The 19,779-nt window shown below is 23.9% G+C and overlaps 1 protein-coding gene across 1 annotated transcript; it reads right to left on the bottom strand.

Annotated features, from left to right (window-relative positions):
• Positions 1–1,354: 1,354 nt before the first annotated feature.
• On the bottom strand, positions 1,355–19,567 carry LOC126906256 (ABC transporter G family member 20-like). Its single transcript, XM_050686674.1, has 16 exons — positions 19,274–19,567; positions 9,141–9,306; positions 8,727–8,859; positions 8,369–8,523; positions 8,049–8,156; positions 7,880–7,970; positions 7,689–7,823; positions 7,484–7,620; positions 4,723–4,954; positions 4,002–4,179; positions 3,572–3,687; positions 2,987–3,057; positions 2,814–2,902; positions 2,413–2,589; positions 2,242–2,328; positions 1,355–2,080 (listed from the first exon to the last, which is right to left on the bottom strand). The coding sequence occupies exons 2-16, from the start codon at positions 9,299–9,301 to the stop codon at positions 1,848–1,850; spliced, it is 2,103 nt and encodes a 700-aa protein (XP_050542631.1). The 5' UTR covers positions 9,302–9,306; positions 19,274–19,567; the 3' UTR covers positions 1,355–1,847.
• Positions 19,568–19,779: the final 212 nt, after the last annotated feature.

Here is a 19,779-nt window from a genome sequence, read left to right as displayed (position 1 = left end):
TTTCCAATAAGCTTATCGATGCACTTACTTATAGCGTTTGATGTACTGATAGTTTATTACATACTTAGTGTTTTACACAATATTTGAGCACAAAAGCGTTATGATTAAATAGTTTCAGAATACCTCAGAATTATCAGTAAAAAATATAGCTGACTTTATGAGAATAAGTGGCCATTTGTCTATCAATCAGAAAGGCATACAACCGAAAATTCAATAGTATTTTTAAGTAAACATGCCTCAGGCTAAATAACGTTTTGCCAATAAAAATGAGATCAACACCTTTATGAAGTTTTCGATCTACTCGTAGGAATTGACAATTCAATCCTGGCTAAGTAAATAAAAGGTTTTGTTAAAAAAGGAGATATAAAGTAAATAAAAATAGCAACAGAAAACAAACGACATTAAAATCTGTGAGAAAAGGAAAAGAAGAGCAGTGTCATTGTGCGCGTTTCGTTTATCATCGTTTATGTGATAGCTAATGTTCTCTTTTATTTTCTCACTATACCCTTTGGACTCGCTTCCCATCCCTTTACTACCGTTAGTCTTTCAATGTGGTTAGAAAAGTCAATATTTTATATTTCATCGAAGAAAAGAGACTTTCAAGCTACCAGAACGGGAAATACAACTTTATATACCCACATGTACTGCCTTATTCATATTTACGCACTTACTCGCAGGTTTTATCCTGCACATAGTCAAAAATAGAAATTACAATGGTATATAACGCGATCTCCATATCACAAATATAAATTACAGATACATTTGAATGTACTGGTAGATATGTGTATTCTAATAGTTGAAACTTATAACCCTTTGCTTTGTAACATCACCTTTTCATAGGAATATTTCATGTATGAAGCAAAACTCTTGTGATAAATTGTTAAATCTACCGAAGTGATCAAATAAAAGTAGATACACCTAGATAGATAAATATACACCTAGTTGGTGAATTTTTCATAAAAAAATTTATGTTAGTTAATATAACTTATTAATAACTTAGGTTATTAATATAATAACCTAAGTTATAAGTATACTCTAGCTAAAGAAACGAAATTAATTATAGGATAATTTTTTAACTAGTAACGATTAATAGCATCAATTTTGAAGTTGGTATTCACAAGATAATAATCCAACTGTGTTATAGATCTATAATAGACAATGAATAAGTTTAAAATTTACTGAACAAATAAGGTATTGGATAATTAATAATATTAGTTATAAAATTATTTTTACTTAAAAATTAACGCAACAATAGAATAACAATTTAAATTTATTTTTATTTTTCTATAATTTACAATATACATTATTTTTTAATTAATTAACTTTATTCGACAAGTATTCTATATTAATTATAAAAACAAAATAACTTACTAACAATAACGAATTTATTTTAAAAAAAAACTATTCTTAAGTTATCAATATATTTACAATGCCATTTATACATGACAAAATATAAAACTTTCTGGATGCACAAAACTTTGTCAAGAATATATTTTACATGTTTAATGATTCGATAAAGTTTTATTCATTCAGGTTTTACTTAGATCACAAATTTAATCTGGTAACTATTTATTATAAATAAAATTAGTATAGACTAAATTTATTGACGAATAAACAAAAATTTTATTTTTTAAACAATGAAATTTCTATTGATAAAATGTAAAAATAATATTGAGCAATTTCAATCATTAAAAATATACGTTTTTTAAAACATAGAATGTTACAGCTAAAACATTATATATTTACTGTTATCAATTTTTATATAATAATAAAATGTATTATATACTTTGATATTAGTAAATAATTTAAATTACAAGATTAAATAATGTCAGTCTTTATGTACTTTTTCAATGTCGCACTACCCATGGGTCTTTTTTTATTTTACAAATAATACATATGACCATGATCATAAATGTTGACCAACAAAAAATTGATAAGAATCCGTTATAAACAGGTTTGGCATCAATACTCCATCCTTTGCCAGTAATTGCAAGTAAAGCTCTAACTGGCGCAGTTACTGGAAAAATTGGACCGTAAGTTTTGAGGAAATAGTGGGCACCTTCAAGCGGCCAAACCATTCCTAATAATCAATTAAAAATAATTTTTTAAACAGAACTATTTTACCGAGTATAATAATTTATTGATATTATACATTCAGATAATATTTTAAGTAGCGTACGCTATTTTATTGTATATTGAAAAAATAACTTAATAATTAAATTTCACATAATGCATTCTTACCACAAGTGAAAACTAAAGCGAGATTAGTACCCGTTCCTACATACGCTGCAAGTATGAAATCTTTACTAATCGCACCAATCAAAAATCCTAAAAAAAAATTTTTAATCAATTTAATTTACAACGATTACTATTGAAAATAATTAAAAACAAAATTAGTGGGTAAATATTTACCGTATATCATGCCTTCCATTCCAATAAGTAATAGTAGTGAAATCGTTACAAAATGACCGCCAAGATATGGATTATCAAAATAAATGTACATGACATACATTGCAATTAATGTTTGAATTGTGTGAATAATCATTTGCATAATTGCTGTTGATACTAATATTTCAGAAAATTGTATACCTTTAAAGTAATAATTACCATTAAATATTAATTAAACAGTCATAACCTTTAATGAACTACTTGCTTAATCATTCAATAATTATTTTTATTTAAAATATTAATTATAGGTTAATAAAAAAAAATATTAGTCCCTACTGTAGTCACTATTTACTTTTATTTAATGACTTCTTACAATTATTATAATAATTGTGTAACAAACAGTACACTAAAATTGAAATACTTACCAGACACCATCATTCTTTCCATCATGCCTTCTTTCTTTTCCGTTAAGAGCAGACCAGCAGTCAATAATGTTGGCAAAAAAAAACAACATCTAAAATTTATTTAGAGTAATATTATTTTATTAGACTTTAGGCATTAAAATAAAAAATAACCAATAATTAATAAATATACTTACAAACATAAAACAGCAGCTGAAGAATAATGAATAAAAGAACTATCCATTGACCCATACACAGGTTTGTTAAACTAAAAAAATATTCTTTTTAAAAATGTATTCTAACTTAACAAAAATACTTATTAAACTTATAAGTATTAAGTCGAAAAGTAAAAATACATTCATATGGATAACTTAATATTAACTAGCTTATTTATATATTAAAAAACTAGGGGATAAATCATACATTTAACGTTATATTATAAATATTTTAAATAATAATATAAAGTAACAAAGTGAGTAACCACGTGAAATATTAAATTCACATACTTAAATATATAAAATTAAACTAATAAAATATACTTTACGATAAATATTCAACATTTTTGTTGTTGTTTTCTAAGTTAAAAAAACTGCCTCAACTTTCCCAGAACAAAAAAATGTATACACAATTTTTTTTTTTTTTAAGATGTTAAACATATTTTAAGAAAATGGTTTTGAATAAATTATTATTATTCACAAATTATTTTATAAATATAGTACTTAAATTTCAATCTAGTAAGAAAATTTATAAATAATCATTGTACTACAGTTATACTGTCTTACCCTTAAAGGTATACTTCCAACTTTTTCGTTAACATTGCACCGACGCAACAAATCATGCATGAAATCTTGAGTACCCAGTAATACGTTTGCTCTCATCAGGTTTCCAATTATTAAATCTATTGAATAAATTATATTACAAATTTTTTAAAATAGTTCCTAAGCTATATTGTTCAGTTTTTATGAGAAATTCATTTATTATGTATGGTCATTGATTTAACTGTCAACAGGGCTGATTTTGTCAAAATTCTTTGAACATTAGAAGGAAAGAAAGGTAATAGAGTAACAATGAAAATATATTCAACGTATGAATATTTCGTCTAAGTAAATATAAGTATTCTAAAACATTGACTCTTATTAATTTTTAGTTGATTTTGGTAACATCAATTAATAACCTAGTACGTTTCAAAATAAATATTTAAAAAATAAGTACCAGCTAGATCTACCCAAACATCTATTGTACTTTGTTCTACGTCGATCGTTAATGTTCTAGTGCCATTAATGACTCTTCTTGATAAAGCTTGTGTATAATCAGAAGGAAAATTTAGAAGAGTCCATATTTTGTTACTTTTTACGGCCTCTGTTCCAATATCAACCTCATGATAGTACTCCTAGAAAAAAAAACTTCAATATTTCATAATAGTTAATGTAATAATTTAATGACTATATTAACACATTATAGAACTAATACTTGAAGAAATCAATATTTTATTGGTAATTATAATTTATTATATTACAGCGTATTAAACATTTAAATACATAAAAACGAGTCAAATATCTAAATTTTTTTTTTTATTTATATCAAGAAGTTTCATTATTTTTCATAATAAGTTACAATTAAAATGATACGAGCAATATTTAAAATTCCATGTAGGTATTTTTTCAAAAATATTAAGTGTGAATTTTTATACAAAAATATATAAATTATATTTTTTTATCTTAATTATATTTATTAGGAAATAAACAGACAGAAAACTATAGGCTATATATAATATATACATTTGATTAACTAAAATCAATTTAAAAATATATCAAGGAAGAAAATAAATTTAAAAGTAATTAAAATTAATGTTTAAAAAGTTATAATTTCCCAATTTAAAAGAATTACCATCATATAAAAACTTACATATTACACTACGAAGAGTTATACTTACAATTTGTAAAGATCTCTTTTTCAGGTGCTCTTCAAATGCACAACTTACTGTTAAGTTATCAGGATTATTGAGAAAACAGCCATTAAACAATTCAGGACTACATTTTGAAAAACCTTTGAGTGCTAATTCATTGTTTATAATTCCAATTTTTAATCCTTTAGGATCGTGTCCAATACAAAGATTGAAAAAGTATGTCTGTATCAATGGAAGTAAAATAATAAAACCCAAAAATCTGTAAAAATAATGAAATCATAAAAAAATTATTTTTAGTTGAATATTTTCAATAATGTTAAGTAATAATCTGGTCATTGATCCATCAAATTATCATGTGAAGTAATAAATTGAAAACTAATTTTAATGAATAAAAAAAAATAGTTTTTAAAGAAAATTATAGAATAAGTAATTCTTGTACTATCTTATACAAGTATATCATTTATCACATAAAAATTTAATATGCGCATTGTTCGGAAATAGTTGATTGATCAGCTTGTATATTTTATACTCGACATAGAATTGTATTATTCTTATTAATTTTATGAACGTATTTTAGTTTATTCATATTAGTATTAACAACACATAAATATTAAATATTGTTTTATTGATCTGAACACTAATGAAATTTAAATATCATGAATTATGCATTTTAGCATTAAAATAAGGGAACACAGGGTAATAAGATACACTTCAATATATTGTAAACTAGTGGTTTTTAGGCTTAGTTTATAAGAAAAAATATATATCATTTGACATAGTTATTACGTACACAAAAATTACAGTATAAATGTTTTATTATTAACAAGCAAAATAGTAAAAACAGGAGCAAGCAGTAAAATATTTAAAGTTTCTCAAAAAATTCAATGTCAAAATCTAAAAGTCATGATTTTTACATATATTTATTAATTAATATTGTTATCTTTAATTTAAATATATATTTGACTAATATAAAAGTTATAGAAATGAACGTTGAAAGAAGAAGAAGTAAAGGAAGATAAAAAAAGAGATGGAGGGATGTTATTAAAGACGATATGAGGACGGCTGTTATGAGCTTAGATGATATGAGAGATCGTGTCAAGTGAAAGTTTAAAATAAGGGTGGTCGACCTGAAGTAATTGGGATTAAGGTAAGGAAAAAGAAGATTTGATTAGTATAATATACTCAAAAATTTATAGCAGAATATATTTTCCAAAAAAGCCATTTGGGGTAATACTACGACGTTTAATACATATCTATAAGATAATTTATATTTTCAAATATGTGTTATCATCTGTTCATAATTGACTTATTTTTCTTTATGTTTACACTTTCAAATGTTATTGTTATTATCAATTGTTTTTATGAAAAAGAAATATTTTTCCGTTGATACATATTTATTTATACTTTTAATATATTTTTTATACGAAAAAAAGTTAATTTAAAAGTGATTGAATAAAAAAAAAACCCCAGCACAATGGGGACGTGGCATAGTTGGGTCCAGTATAGATGATGTCTGACAATGATTAAAATCACTATCATTAAAAACGCTTCGATGCAAATCTGTAAATAATGTTTAATTAAAAAAAATTAATGGATTAATCTAAAAGCTATATGCTCTCCTATTTCCATTTCCTTATTTATTATCCGATTACAAGTTTTATGATTTACAAGTGTAATATATGAATAAATAAATTAATATATATATATATATATTAATAATATAAAAATATATAATGACCCATACATTTTTAAAAAATTATAGCATTATAAAGTTAAAATATAAAAAAGAATTTTTCTACAAATATCGTAATTTTTGTATTAAGTTTAATGTTCGTTTTCACCATAAAGACAAAATAAAGTCCGAAATTTTTTTTTTCATAATAAAGTATATTACATAAGATTTAATTTAAGATATATATAAAAGTGTCAGAGTTTCCGAAACACTTTCAAAAGTTAAATGAAAAAGTTGTCATTTTGAATCCTCTCCTGTGGGCAGGCAAAGGGTCAGATTTATAAAAAAAATATATCAAATGATTGATAAAGATATCATGTATTTATAAAAATTAATTATATTGATTTGGTCATTTTTGAAAAAGTTATAGTAGTTTTATTTTAAAAAAATTTTAAAAATTTCGAAAATAAGCGATTTTTAAAATTGTAATGTTTTTAGAAATTATCCCCATTTACGGGGAACGAGTGAAATTTTTTCAATATTTGAGGATAATGTCTTCGAATAGATACGATTTGTGATCTTTTGGCGAGTCATTGAAAGAAATCGGTTCGGCGAGAACTGATAAAAAATGATACCAGACACAAAAAAAAAATTACAAAAATTAAAATAAAAACACATTACAGTAAAATTAATACCTTCGCATCGAAGCTAAAATAGAATTTATGAAACTTTAGCTTTATGATTAAAATTATGATTCATATTATGGTAAAAATAATTGGCATTACGAAAATATAATCGATCAGAAAAAATATCTGAATACATAATAGTAAAATGAATATCTTCTCAGCTTCGCATTGAAGCTAAAAATTGATGGACATCATTACTGAATACGTAATAATACATACATTCTTTCACCGAAAAAACATTTCAACTAACTATTTGTAAATTTTACAGAGGATTACCAAAAAGTAAGTAATTACATAAATTTAGGCTTGGAAACTGTATGAATAAATATCAGCTTACAATATTAGTTTTCCTTAAGAGCATGCCATCCTCTGCGTTCCCCTTATGTACCATAAAAATGTCTTTAACTAGATATTCATTTGAACTACTTACGTTTTTTGTTGCCACAAAAGACTTAAATTTTTGTACATAAGGCATAACATTCGATTATTACGATAAAATCCATCATTTAAATTTGGTTGAACAGCTATTTTTTTTTCGTTAACATATTTTTTGTTCTTATCTTCAACCTGCATTACACAATTGTTTTTAATTACATCAAGAATAATTCATAGTCATGTTTTTTTTAATTATTTACCAAAATATTCGTAGACATTTCTTGTTTACGACTTAAGATCAAAAATGCTTCTTCCAATGTGTTAGCGTTGCAACGTGCCATTAGCACATCAGGCGAATCTTCTGCTAATATTACTCCTTCTCTCATCAAACCTATCTATTATCAATAATAAAAAATTAATTAGTATTTTGAACTATTTTCAATATACTAACTGTATGTGCTTGTTTCGCTTCTTCTATGTAATGCGTAGTTATAATAATGGTCTTTCCATTTTGTGCAAAAGATATTAAATGCTGCCAAATACTGAAAAATACATTTAAAATACATGTTTCAATCAGAAATAATTTATGTTTCTAACTGTGTAATTTAAATAATTCAAACCTGGCACTTAATACTGGATCTAATCCTACGGTAGGCTCATCTAATATCAAAATTTTTGGATTGTGTAAAAGAGCAACACCTAACGACACTCTTCTTTGTTGTCCTCCACTAAAACAAAAATACATATATTTGCATTAACTGGAAAGTGTATGTTATATTTTTAATGAAGGTCAAGTAAAAAGTTTAATATGTATAACCAGCATAAGAATAATTCATGAAGTTGATTAAATATTTTAAAAAATAACATGATAATTATTATAATTAGTTCTAAGATAAAAAATAATTTCCTTATAAAATTAAAAATATAAAATAATAGTCACCTTAATGAATCAACTAATCTATCATTAGGAGGTAGTTCTAGTAATATTGAAAGTTCTTTGGCTCTTTCTATAATTTTATCATCAGTCATGTTCAACATTTTGCCATAAAATTTAAAAGTTTGAAGTATGGATAGGAATTGATGTAGATTTAAATCCTGAAAATAAATTATAATATTTATGAAAACATTTTTTATTGTTCTTAATTAATTGAGAGGGTATTCTTAAGAAAATATTCACTACCTTTGAACATCTAAACAAATTATATCTTTACTAAGTATTTATTTTTATCCTGAGGATGTTATCCTTAAATGTAGTTACATCAGTAGTAATAAAACAATTATTAAATACGACATATTACTTGTGGCATGTATCCAACATCTTCCCTTTTTGATGCTTTCATGTGAATTTCGCCAGAATCAATTTGACATCTACCGACTATACTGTTTAGAAGTGTTGTTTTTCCACAGCCACTTGGTCCAAGTAGTCCATAACTAAAAATATAGTTTTATATTTTTTATATTATTCTAATTATAAATGTTTAGATCTCATACGATGTGAAATTTATATTTAATAAAAAATAATTACTTTTAAATGTACAATGTGTTATCAACTATTTACAAAACAATAATATTTTAGTTGAAAATAATACAAAATTATTAAATTTTACACTACAAAAATTTCAAAAAATCTTACTCCCTTATATATAGTAAAACTAACTTAATTCATTCTATTATATATAATATAGATAATTAAATAATAAACTGACACTTACATTTCACCTTTTCTTACAGTCATATTTAATTCTCTTAAAATAATGTTTGGTGGGTACAATTTTACTGCATTCTTGACTTCAATTGCAATTTCCTTTTCACCCTGAACTTGATTTGGAGATATTACTTCATTGGTACCCGAATCTAAAACTATGTCTTCCATACTTTCTGTAATCAAACATAAAAATATCTGAATTTACTGTAAATCATAATTATATGTAACATGACTGTTATTAAACATTAAAAAGTGTAAAAACGCAATAATAAAATACTAATTTTATAGTCGCATAACACGCGCTATAGAATAAACAAGTTCGTCTAAGAGTGGGAAGAAGAACAAGATCAAGTCAATATATACAGACACTTTAACGTGACAGACAATAACAAGGTATAATGTAATTTTAGAGGTCATCCGGTAAAATTTTATTTCCTATAGGACAAAATTGTTTTACTTAAATCTATAAAACATTTTTTTATGTTAATTAAAAGTTAATTTTATATTAAGTGTTTTAAATTTAATTAAAAATAAATTAACACACCACAGTAAATTATGTTCTATTATCAATACATGTTTGACGAAAACCAGTGATCGTATTTATAAAAATAATTACACATAATAGACAAACATTTTACTAGAATTTAAAACATTGAACATTTATTTAGTCTATTTTCATTTAGTTTCAATTACCGTGTATCGTCAATGAATTATACCCAATCAGTTTTTAATTAAAATAAAATTAATCCGTTTTTTTGTAAACATTGTTTTACATAATGTTAGGTACTGAAGAACTAAAGGCGTATCGGATATTTCACAATTTATGGGAAAGATCTTGAGGCTTTCATGGTATCGCGGCCACTAAGGTATATTATGAAATGTTTTATTATATAACTAAAAAAATGTTATGAAACGATACATTAATATTTAGAATTATTAACAGAAAGATACAGTAAAATTAGTTTATTATTAAAGCTTTGATAACCACATTAAATTATAGACCTTTTTTTTACTCAAGTTTGGCGGCAAGCATAAAACATTTTTTTTTTCAACAATCAATAAAAAGTCAAATCTAAACAATTTTTACACATGTATTAATCAATTTATTATTATTTATCACAGTATTAGTGTACTGAATATTAAAAAACTAATAACTGTAGAGGTATGACTTAAAAATTTATTTTAAGGTGATTCTGGCGTGTGGTGTGTGTGTGTATAATAGTCTTACAAATATAGATTTTTTAGTCTTCAATCAACAGTTTTATTAAAACTTTTTATATATATATATATAGATTCAGAAATTAAAATTAAAAATGTTCGTTTAATTTTTTTTTTTTTTTAATCGTCTCTGAATGAATACACTGTAAATTTTTTATTACAAATTATTACAGGAAAAGTATAGAATAACGAGATAATAACTTTAACATTAAACTTACTATAAATTCTCAGTAACGTGTTATGCCTTATTTACTTATTCACTCTTATAAATAAATTAATAGTGTCAGAANATGAGGACGGCTGTTATGAGCTTAGATGATATGAGAGATCGTGTCAAGTGGAAGTTTAAAACAATTATCCTGTGATAAAATCAGCAACAATAAATGAAGCTGTTAAAATATGTAGTCAATTTGAATTAGCTGAATTATTTTTAAATATTGTGTTTATTTATTATTATTATAAATTATATATATTTTATAAGGAGAAAGGTTAAAAAAAAAATTTTAAATATATTAAATTTTAAATTGTATTGGACAAAAAACATAATTAAACAATTCACTAAAATTTTGAATACAACTTTTTTACAAATCTATATTTTCAAAGTGGAAGATATTTTTGAATTACTAATATGATATGCTTTTATTTACACTATATTTAACTTCAGGTAATACAAAATATTATTACTTTTTATAGTGGACATTCAATTAAATTAGAAATATTTGATGCGATGCGTAGCTTAATATTTTAACTCAAGTTTGTTATTAGGTGAAGCGTATATTATCAAACTTCATAAGCTAATGCCATAACACAAGATTTTGAGTTATTTTCATACAAATATACATTAATTACTTTATTTTTTTTTTAATTATATTCTTATAAGATTCTTTAGTCTTAGATAGTTTTAGTATAATTGAAATTCTACTTCAGTTATTTGATGTTATTAAAGTGATAGTGTCCGCAGTTAATTATTTTATTAATAATATTAAATTAATTGATATCAAAAGTCTATAACAAGTCATCTATAAACACAAAGAATTACATAGGAATTATTAATATTTATTTTGAAATGATTTATTACGTTAAAAAGTAATTAAAAACACAAAAAATTGTTTGATTTTTAATATTTTAAAAATAATCAGTGCAAAATATAACTTTACCCTATTTTTTTTGGTATTTTAAAGTTCATTTTTTGAAAGTTTATAATACAAAAAAGTTAAATTTTTTACCATAACTTTAAGCTCAACTTTCAAGTTTGAAATTTACATTATTCAATAGACAAATTTTATGAGAATAAAAAAATAGTATTGTTAACATTAATATGCAGTCAGGGAATTGTATAATTACTATTTACCGTAAACTTATCAGAAAAGCTCAATATTTTTTTTTTCATTTTTATTGTAATAGATCACTTAAATAGAAATCATAGTAATCGTTTCTAAGTAATTTTTGGTGATTAAAAATATTCTACAATTGAAATATTAAAATTATTTCATTTTAATGATTTACTGTAACTAATAAAACCAATAAAAATGTTGTTAAAAATATCTAATCAATTAAGTGTATTAATTGTAATTATTTGATGTATTGTTAAAAAAAGTTGGTCGAGTGACAGCTGAGAAAATATATGAGAGGCATAAAAAAAAAATCACATAGTAAAAAAACTTTAATATGAATAAGAAATTTCTTCAAACGAGGGAGGACTACAATGATAGGGTCCTTGATATTTATTAAAGTTATTGAATCTAAATGATATAAAAATCAAATGATTTAGAAATTTTTTTCTAACTGAAAAACTTTTGTAAGGTATTTTAAAATAAAATAAAATACAAAATCAAAAATTTTAACACAAAAATAGCATACAGTGGACATTTTCACGATGAAGTTCAACATTTTTTTTTCATACTAAAGTATATTACATTAGCTTTAATTATATATATATATATATATATATAAGTGTTAGTATTTCCGGAACATTTTCAAAAATTGAGATGATGATGAAAAAGTTAATTTCTTGTGAAAAAATTGTCATTTTAAATCCCCTCCTGTGTACAGGCAAAGAGTCTTTATTTATAAAAAAAATTATTCAATTTTTGAGGGTAATGTCTTCGACTAGATACGATTTGTGACCTCTTGACGTATCGTTGAAAGACATCGGTTGGATGAGAGCTAAGAAAAAGTGATAACAGACATAAAAAAAACAGACATCATAATAAAATTAATACCTTGTCAGCTTCGCATCGAAGCTAAAATAGAATTTATGAAACTTTAGCTTTATGATAAAAATTAATATTAAGCTAATAAAGATCTTCAAATAAACTTAATAATTTTGATAGCTAAACAAATTAGTTTTAAAGGAGCAGCAAATTATTTTTAAATAAAAGTGACAAAAAACTTCAGAACAGCCTTGTATCAGGTAAATTTGAATTTTTAGTAAAAATATAATTTTAATTAATATAAATTTGTAAATCATACAGATATTGGATAACACATTTAATGAACTAGATGTTTTAAATTAAAATCAAGATTTAAAATATTAAGAAATATTAATAGTATGTTAAAAGTTATAGACTACAGTTGTATTTATTAAATATAAATAAATAAAAAATAATTATTATAATTCAATTTGTTTACAAATCATATAAGATTATAAACATGATGTTAAACGTTTAATGTATTATTTTAGTGTCAGATATGAAGTTTTCTAAAACTTAATCCATAATATACATTGTAATATTAATCTCAAAAAAAGTTGTAAAATATATTTTAAGATTTTGGTTTGATTTCTGATAAAATATTCTTTTCGTTGAATTTATACAGATTGAGATTAATATTTAAAAATACAATCAATACAAATCATAATTGATACTTCTTTATTTTTGATATTATTAAATTTATGCTAATTTTTTATCGTAGATTTTATTTTTTAAATTACTGTGCAATATTTCAAAATTTACTGGATAAGTTTATTAATAAACTTACAATTTTGTTTACAATTTACCAGTAACCAGTTTTTAAATTTCTATTTTAATATAAACATTAGTACAACTATTTTGTTTGAACGACATTGTAAACTCAACCATATAATAAAAATTAAAAATCTACATTTATTAATTTATCACTATAAAAAAGTAATTACTATTCTAAAATACTGCTACAAAGAAATATCTTAACTTAATAAAATTGAAGATATTTATACATGATTATTTTTATATTAAAAAAAAACAACATTAAAATCTTAATTGATTCATACTAAACTAAAATAAATTATCACATTTTATTTTAGTTACAGTAAGCTGAGCTAAATTGTGATACCTCAGCTCAGCTATATTTTTAAAGATATTGCAATACAAAGGTCACCTGGAAATCGTTTTGCATATAATGGGAAATTCCAATCGTAAATTTAATGTAATGACCTGCAAGTATGTACAGCTGCATAATTGTGTAATGCTCAATGTCCGGTATAAGAGTTATTTACATATTATTTTGAACGACGATACTGTAAAAGTTTAATCTACTCGTAAACCCAAAGATATTATTAATTATTATTTGAAAATTGTAAAAAATGTATAATTTTCATAAAAAATATATTACTAATTTTATTTATTAACATTATTTAATTTATGTGTTTCAAGTTTATATATAATATATTGTAAGTTCATAATAGATATTCTTGCGAGATATTAATACTTTAAAGTTAACAAAAAATGTTATTAAATTTGATAATAATGTTTTATTTAATCTCATAATATATATATTTCAGGGTTAATGACTTTTAAGACTAGAATTGCCTTATGTAAAACTATCCTATTAATAATGTCTAATTGATGTCCAATTCGCCAAATAAGATCATAATTACTATTGTACGTTATTTTAACGTATAATTTCGATAAATATTTAAGTGAATAGTGTCTAATTATATAACTTTAGTAACTATTCATTAATATATAATGTTCAATAAGTAAGAAAACTGGTATTTATTGATCTCATTGTTTATAACAACTGACCTGTTTCCTTACTTACTGAACACCCTGTATAACATGATTTTGACTAATAATATACATATTGACATTTAACATGTAAATAAATAATAATAATATAATAAACAAAATTAATTAATTGCTAAGATGGTTGAATACCATGGATTGTCATTATTTTAACTAACTAATGTAATTTATCTTTTATTCAATAATGTATTTGTACATAAAACATTTTTTTCGCGTTTCATTAAAAAAATTATTATTATTATTATTAGAAATATACTTGTTGGGTAGAATAATTGGATATATATCTTCTCTAATATATAAAATTCTCGCGTCGCGGTGTTTTTTGCCTAACTCCTCCGAAATGGCTTGACCGATTTTCATGAAATTTTGTGTGCATATCGGGTAGGTCTGAGAATCGGTCTTTTTTTCATGCACCTAAAGTTAAGGGTGGTCCACTCCTTATTTTTTTTTTTTATATTTTAGACAAAATTTTTTGTTTTAATTTTTTTTTGATACAGCATTCAAAAATACATACAACCCTAAATTTTTCACCCTTCTACGATCAATCTCTATTTTTCCATTGCGATTTTTATTTTATTTACAGATCCAAAATAGAGTTGCAAGATGGCAATCGAATATAATAATTGTAATACGATCAATTCTTATCAGAGTTCATAACTTCAATTTCCTTTAATTATGTTTTGACATCAAGAATATTGTACACTCTATTGCACTGAGAGAATAATCTTTATTTTTTCAATTGTCTTAATTAATAGTAAAAATATGAATAATTATTTTTGATGTTTAGTTAGCTATCAAGAATTGTAATTAAAAATATATTCGTTACTTTAATAAAAAATAATTTGTTAACCTAAATAAAACATACTTTCATTGTCTATAACGCTTTCGATTATTAGCACATCCCACACACTTATAGTAAGTTAGTTATTTTTATTGAACTAAAAAATTATTTCCTAGAAATAATTTATATGTCAAAACAACGTTAGCCGGGTCAGCTAGTATACAGGGTGTTCAGTAAATAAGGAAATGAATTTCTATTGTACTCATTGTTTGTAACAATTTAACTGTTTCCTAAATTACTGAATACTCTGTATATATATATTAGGGTGTCCCTTATTTTGAAAATTTTGAAAATTCTTCGGGCTCACCCCCCAAATTTGTGTGTATACATATAAAAAGTGGCTACAAAAAATTTCAGGCCAATCAGATAAGTTTAACCCGTGCCGACTTAGGGTTGAAAATCGGCCAAAAGGGGTACTTTTTTAGTTTTTAGCAATTAACTCGTAAATTAGCACTCTCACAAAAAAAAATATTAAAACTAAATTGTAGATCTAATTGTTTTGTATAAATTAAGTCCTTACAGTTTTTCTTTTAAATCCATTAGTTTTCTAGAAAAATGTCAAAATACACAATATTTCGTAAAATTGCCGAAATTAGCATATTTACGAATATTTTATCATATATGACGAACCATATGTGATACGACCTAATGTTTCATACAAAAATTGTTTAAAATTAAATTTTACGAAATAAAAGTATTAAGTACAAATTTCATTGAACCGATCGTTTTATTGCTATAGCTGAATTAACTCGATCATATTACGATTTTTACTAAATATATGAATTTTAATGCTAGATTCTGTTAGTTATCATCTGGTTCATTACAACACTTATCGTACAAGTACGGCGATAATACTATGGTATGACTGAATTAATGTATTGTTATTATTTTTAAATTATAAATAACTCTGGAAATCGTAAATTTATTACAAATCGCAGCAATAGATATAGTGAACTTATACTTATACCACTTTAGTCGCTCACATCGCGTATTAAGTTGAACTGCTTCCTATTGTGTTTTTCTTTTAGTGTACGTAAAAATGTCCGTAGTATTAAGAAATGACAATAAAATATTTTTAATAGGGTCTTCGACTACTCAAATTTTAGGTTCAAAACTTCCATCCATTGGACAATTTCTATANATTTTAGGTTCAAAACTTCCATCCATTGGACAAGTTCTAAAAGTTTTTTTTTATAACCTAAGAATTGTTAATCTTACTATAAGAGCAAAAGCAGTATTGACTATTCGCGAGTGTAATATTTTCTGGGAAATGGACGATTCCATTTCAACCGAAATAAAAAAATTAATGGTTGTATCCCTTAATAATGAGTCAATAATAAACCCTAGTAAACGTTTTATTCTTTCATCGGTTCATATTGACAAATCATTTTCATGTATAATAATTTTTGATATCTTTATTTTTTGATGACTATTGAGTGATTGATATTTTTTTTTAGAAAAAACTGTAGCTTCTTTTTTGTCAAAAAGCAGTATGAAATTTTTTAAACGATTCGATATCAATACTAATTTTTTAAATTTGGATCCAAGTAATTGGAATACTGATAATTTTTATTTACACGGAAAAGAAATTGTATGTTCACTTAAAGTAGTAAATGACTCTGCAGATAAAGCGGTTAAGGTAATGGAAGATTTTCATGAAAGTTTAACTGTAAACGATGAAAAAGCTGAGTTACTTTTACACTGTGTGTTCAAGAGCATAGAATATTATATCCTAATTGCAACAAAAAAACATTAAAACATAGTTTTTAATGTATATTTTTGTTATAATTTATGAATTATTTTGAAATTAACATTTTGTATTTTATATAGTAACTTTTTTTTAATTTATACAATAATATTGAGAAGTAAGTATCATTATGAGTTTAAGTCAAACAAATACATCACTTTACAATATAAAGGAAATATATTTAAATTAAGCAATAAAATTCATATATTTAGTAAAAATCGTAATATGATCGAGTTAATTCAGCTATAGCAATAAAACGATCGGTTCAATGAAATTTGTACTTAATACTTTTATTTCGTAAAATTTAATTTTAAACAATTTTTGTATGAAACATTAGGTCGTATCACATATGGTTCGTCATATATGATAAAATATTCGAAAATATGCTAATTTCGGCAATTTTACGAAATATTATGTATTTTGACATTTTTCTAGAAAACTAATGGATTTAAAAGAAAAACTGTAAGGACTTAATTTATACAAAACAATTAGATCTACAATTTAGTTTTAATATTTTTTTTTGTGAGAGTGCTAATTTACGAGTTAATTGCTAAAAACTAAAAAAGTACCCCTTTTGGCCGATTTTCAACCCCAAGTCGGCACGGGTTAAACTTATCTGATTGGCCTGAAATTTTTTGTAGCCACTTTTTATATGTATACACACAAATTTGGGGGGTGAGCCCGAAGAATTTTCAAAATTTTCAAAATAAGGGACACCCTAATATATATATATATATATACAATTTATAAATATTATCATCATTTAATAATGCTAAAACTATCTCTTTATTGTCAAATATTTAATTAACTACATTATTTATAGTAATGCTTATTATTTATTAAAATTCTTTAATAGAATCTTTTAAAATATTCCATATGACATAATTTATAATAAATGAGAAATTTTAAGATGATATGCCAAATTTATTTTTGAATATAAAGATGGTAATTTTAAATCCGAATTTTTAATTCAAAATTTACTGAATTGTAATATTGATTATTATTTTTAATATTATGAATAAATTAAACTATAAACATGTGATATTAATAGATTATTTTTGTTTATATATAAAAAAAAATTATTTTATGTTTTTTTTATGGATTTAGTTAAATCAAATATCACATTTGAATTTAAAAAGACATTTTATATAATATAGCTAGGCTTTGACCTTTTAGTACATTATGTTGCAAATACTAGTATTCCTTGTAGACTCGTTTGTTGTGTCTAGAAAGATATCACCAATACTTCATTACTCATACAAGTATTGCGGAACTAAACATTACAAATTGAACATGCAGTCGTACTATATGCGTCATCTTACCGTTTCTTAATAATGACTAGCTAAGATTCGCAAACATAGCCAAAAAAAACAATTCATCAAAATGATTTTTAAGTTCATTAAAATTCATATTTTATGCTTGTAATCAAATCAATCAATCAACTTCAAAACTTAAATTCAATAAGTATATAAATCAATACATTGATATATGTAAACATCAGTTACGTGACAAACTTTATCAAAAAGATTCTTGTCTATCATTTCCGATTTTAAACTTATTCCTATACTTACATTAAGTTTAAGTTTTAAGTTTTATAGAATTTCACAAAACTAACCAGATTTTTATGCATAATTATAAATGTTGTTGCAAAAAAATTGACGTTGTCTACTATATAAAGTTAATTTTAGGGATCAGAGAAGATAAACTAAACAAATTGTTGAAATATCAAAGATATTTGATTACATTTTAGAATTTGTTTAGTATTACTTGTAAATACAAGAATCGTTTATAAAAACAATAAAAATGAAATAGTTTTAAGCTCTCAATATAACCATTTTATGGTTAAAAATAATATAAAATCCTATAGAGAAAATCAATAAAATACTTATATATATATATCTACATTTTTATGCTGTTGATACAAATTTAAAATATGATATAAAACAATTTTTTGGCTAATGATTGCACTACTTTTTCTTTCAACCGTTAACATCAGCTCGTAATATAATACACTATATTATCAACGTATAATAAAATTTAAATAGTATAATTTTGGTGAATTCAAATCATATCAAGACAATCTTGAAAATATAATTGTTAAGAAAATATCTGAAAATGAACCATCTAGGCTTTTGTTTTAGAAAAGAAATTTTACTTAAAGTCTAGAAAAATATATTTTTTACTTTAATTAATTTAAATTTACTTAAAAGTATCATTTATATTATTAACTGACAAGTGTTGTGTGTGTTAAGCATCCAATTGAATAAACGTTGATGTGTTAAAATAAAGTAAATTTAAACATTATAATAATTTGAAATCATAAATCGTACCTCAAATAATCCACGGAACTACAGTACTAGTTTGCAGCTGTCTACTTGTCCTTGGAGTATATTAATTTTATTCGAACAATGTTCATAGGAGATAATAAATTTTTATTGTTTATATGTCACAAGCGTTTCAAACACACGTGTATTATATACGTTATAACTATAATAACTGTCGCACTTTATTCAGCCAACTCGAATGTTTTACAGATCCTTAGACGATAACGCTTACGAACTGACTGCGTGATGCATTCAACAGTCCATGAGCTTGGCCGCTACATTACGGAGGATAGTAGTTGTCCTTAAGAACAATTCAAGATAGATGTACTTTTGAACCAAACTGGTTTGCGTACCGGTTTGACCCCTGTGCAATTAGTTCCTCTATATGACTTACGAAAATAAAGCAGGAAACAAGCTGTACGTTCTAGTAACTTCTCTGATTTAAGGATTTTAGAATATTTCGAACGAATTTCAGGTATTTACATAAATTTTGCAAAAATGAAATTAAAATA

The sequence above is a fragment of the Daktulosphaira vitifoliae genome, unplaced genomic scaffold, assembly GCF_025091365.1.
Source record: "Daktulosphaira vitifoliae isolate Bord-2020 unplaced genomic scaffold, ASM2509136v1 Scaffold_4, whole genome shotgun sequence".
In the NCBI taxonomy this organism is placed as follows: domain Eukaryota; kingdom Metazoa; phylum Arthropoda; class Insecta; order Hemiptera; family Phylloxeridae; genus Daktulosphaira; species Daktulosphaira vitifoliae.
This window is presented reverse-complemented; position numbering and strand designations above follow the sequence as displayed.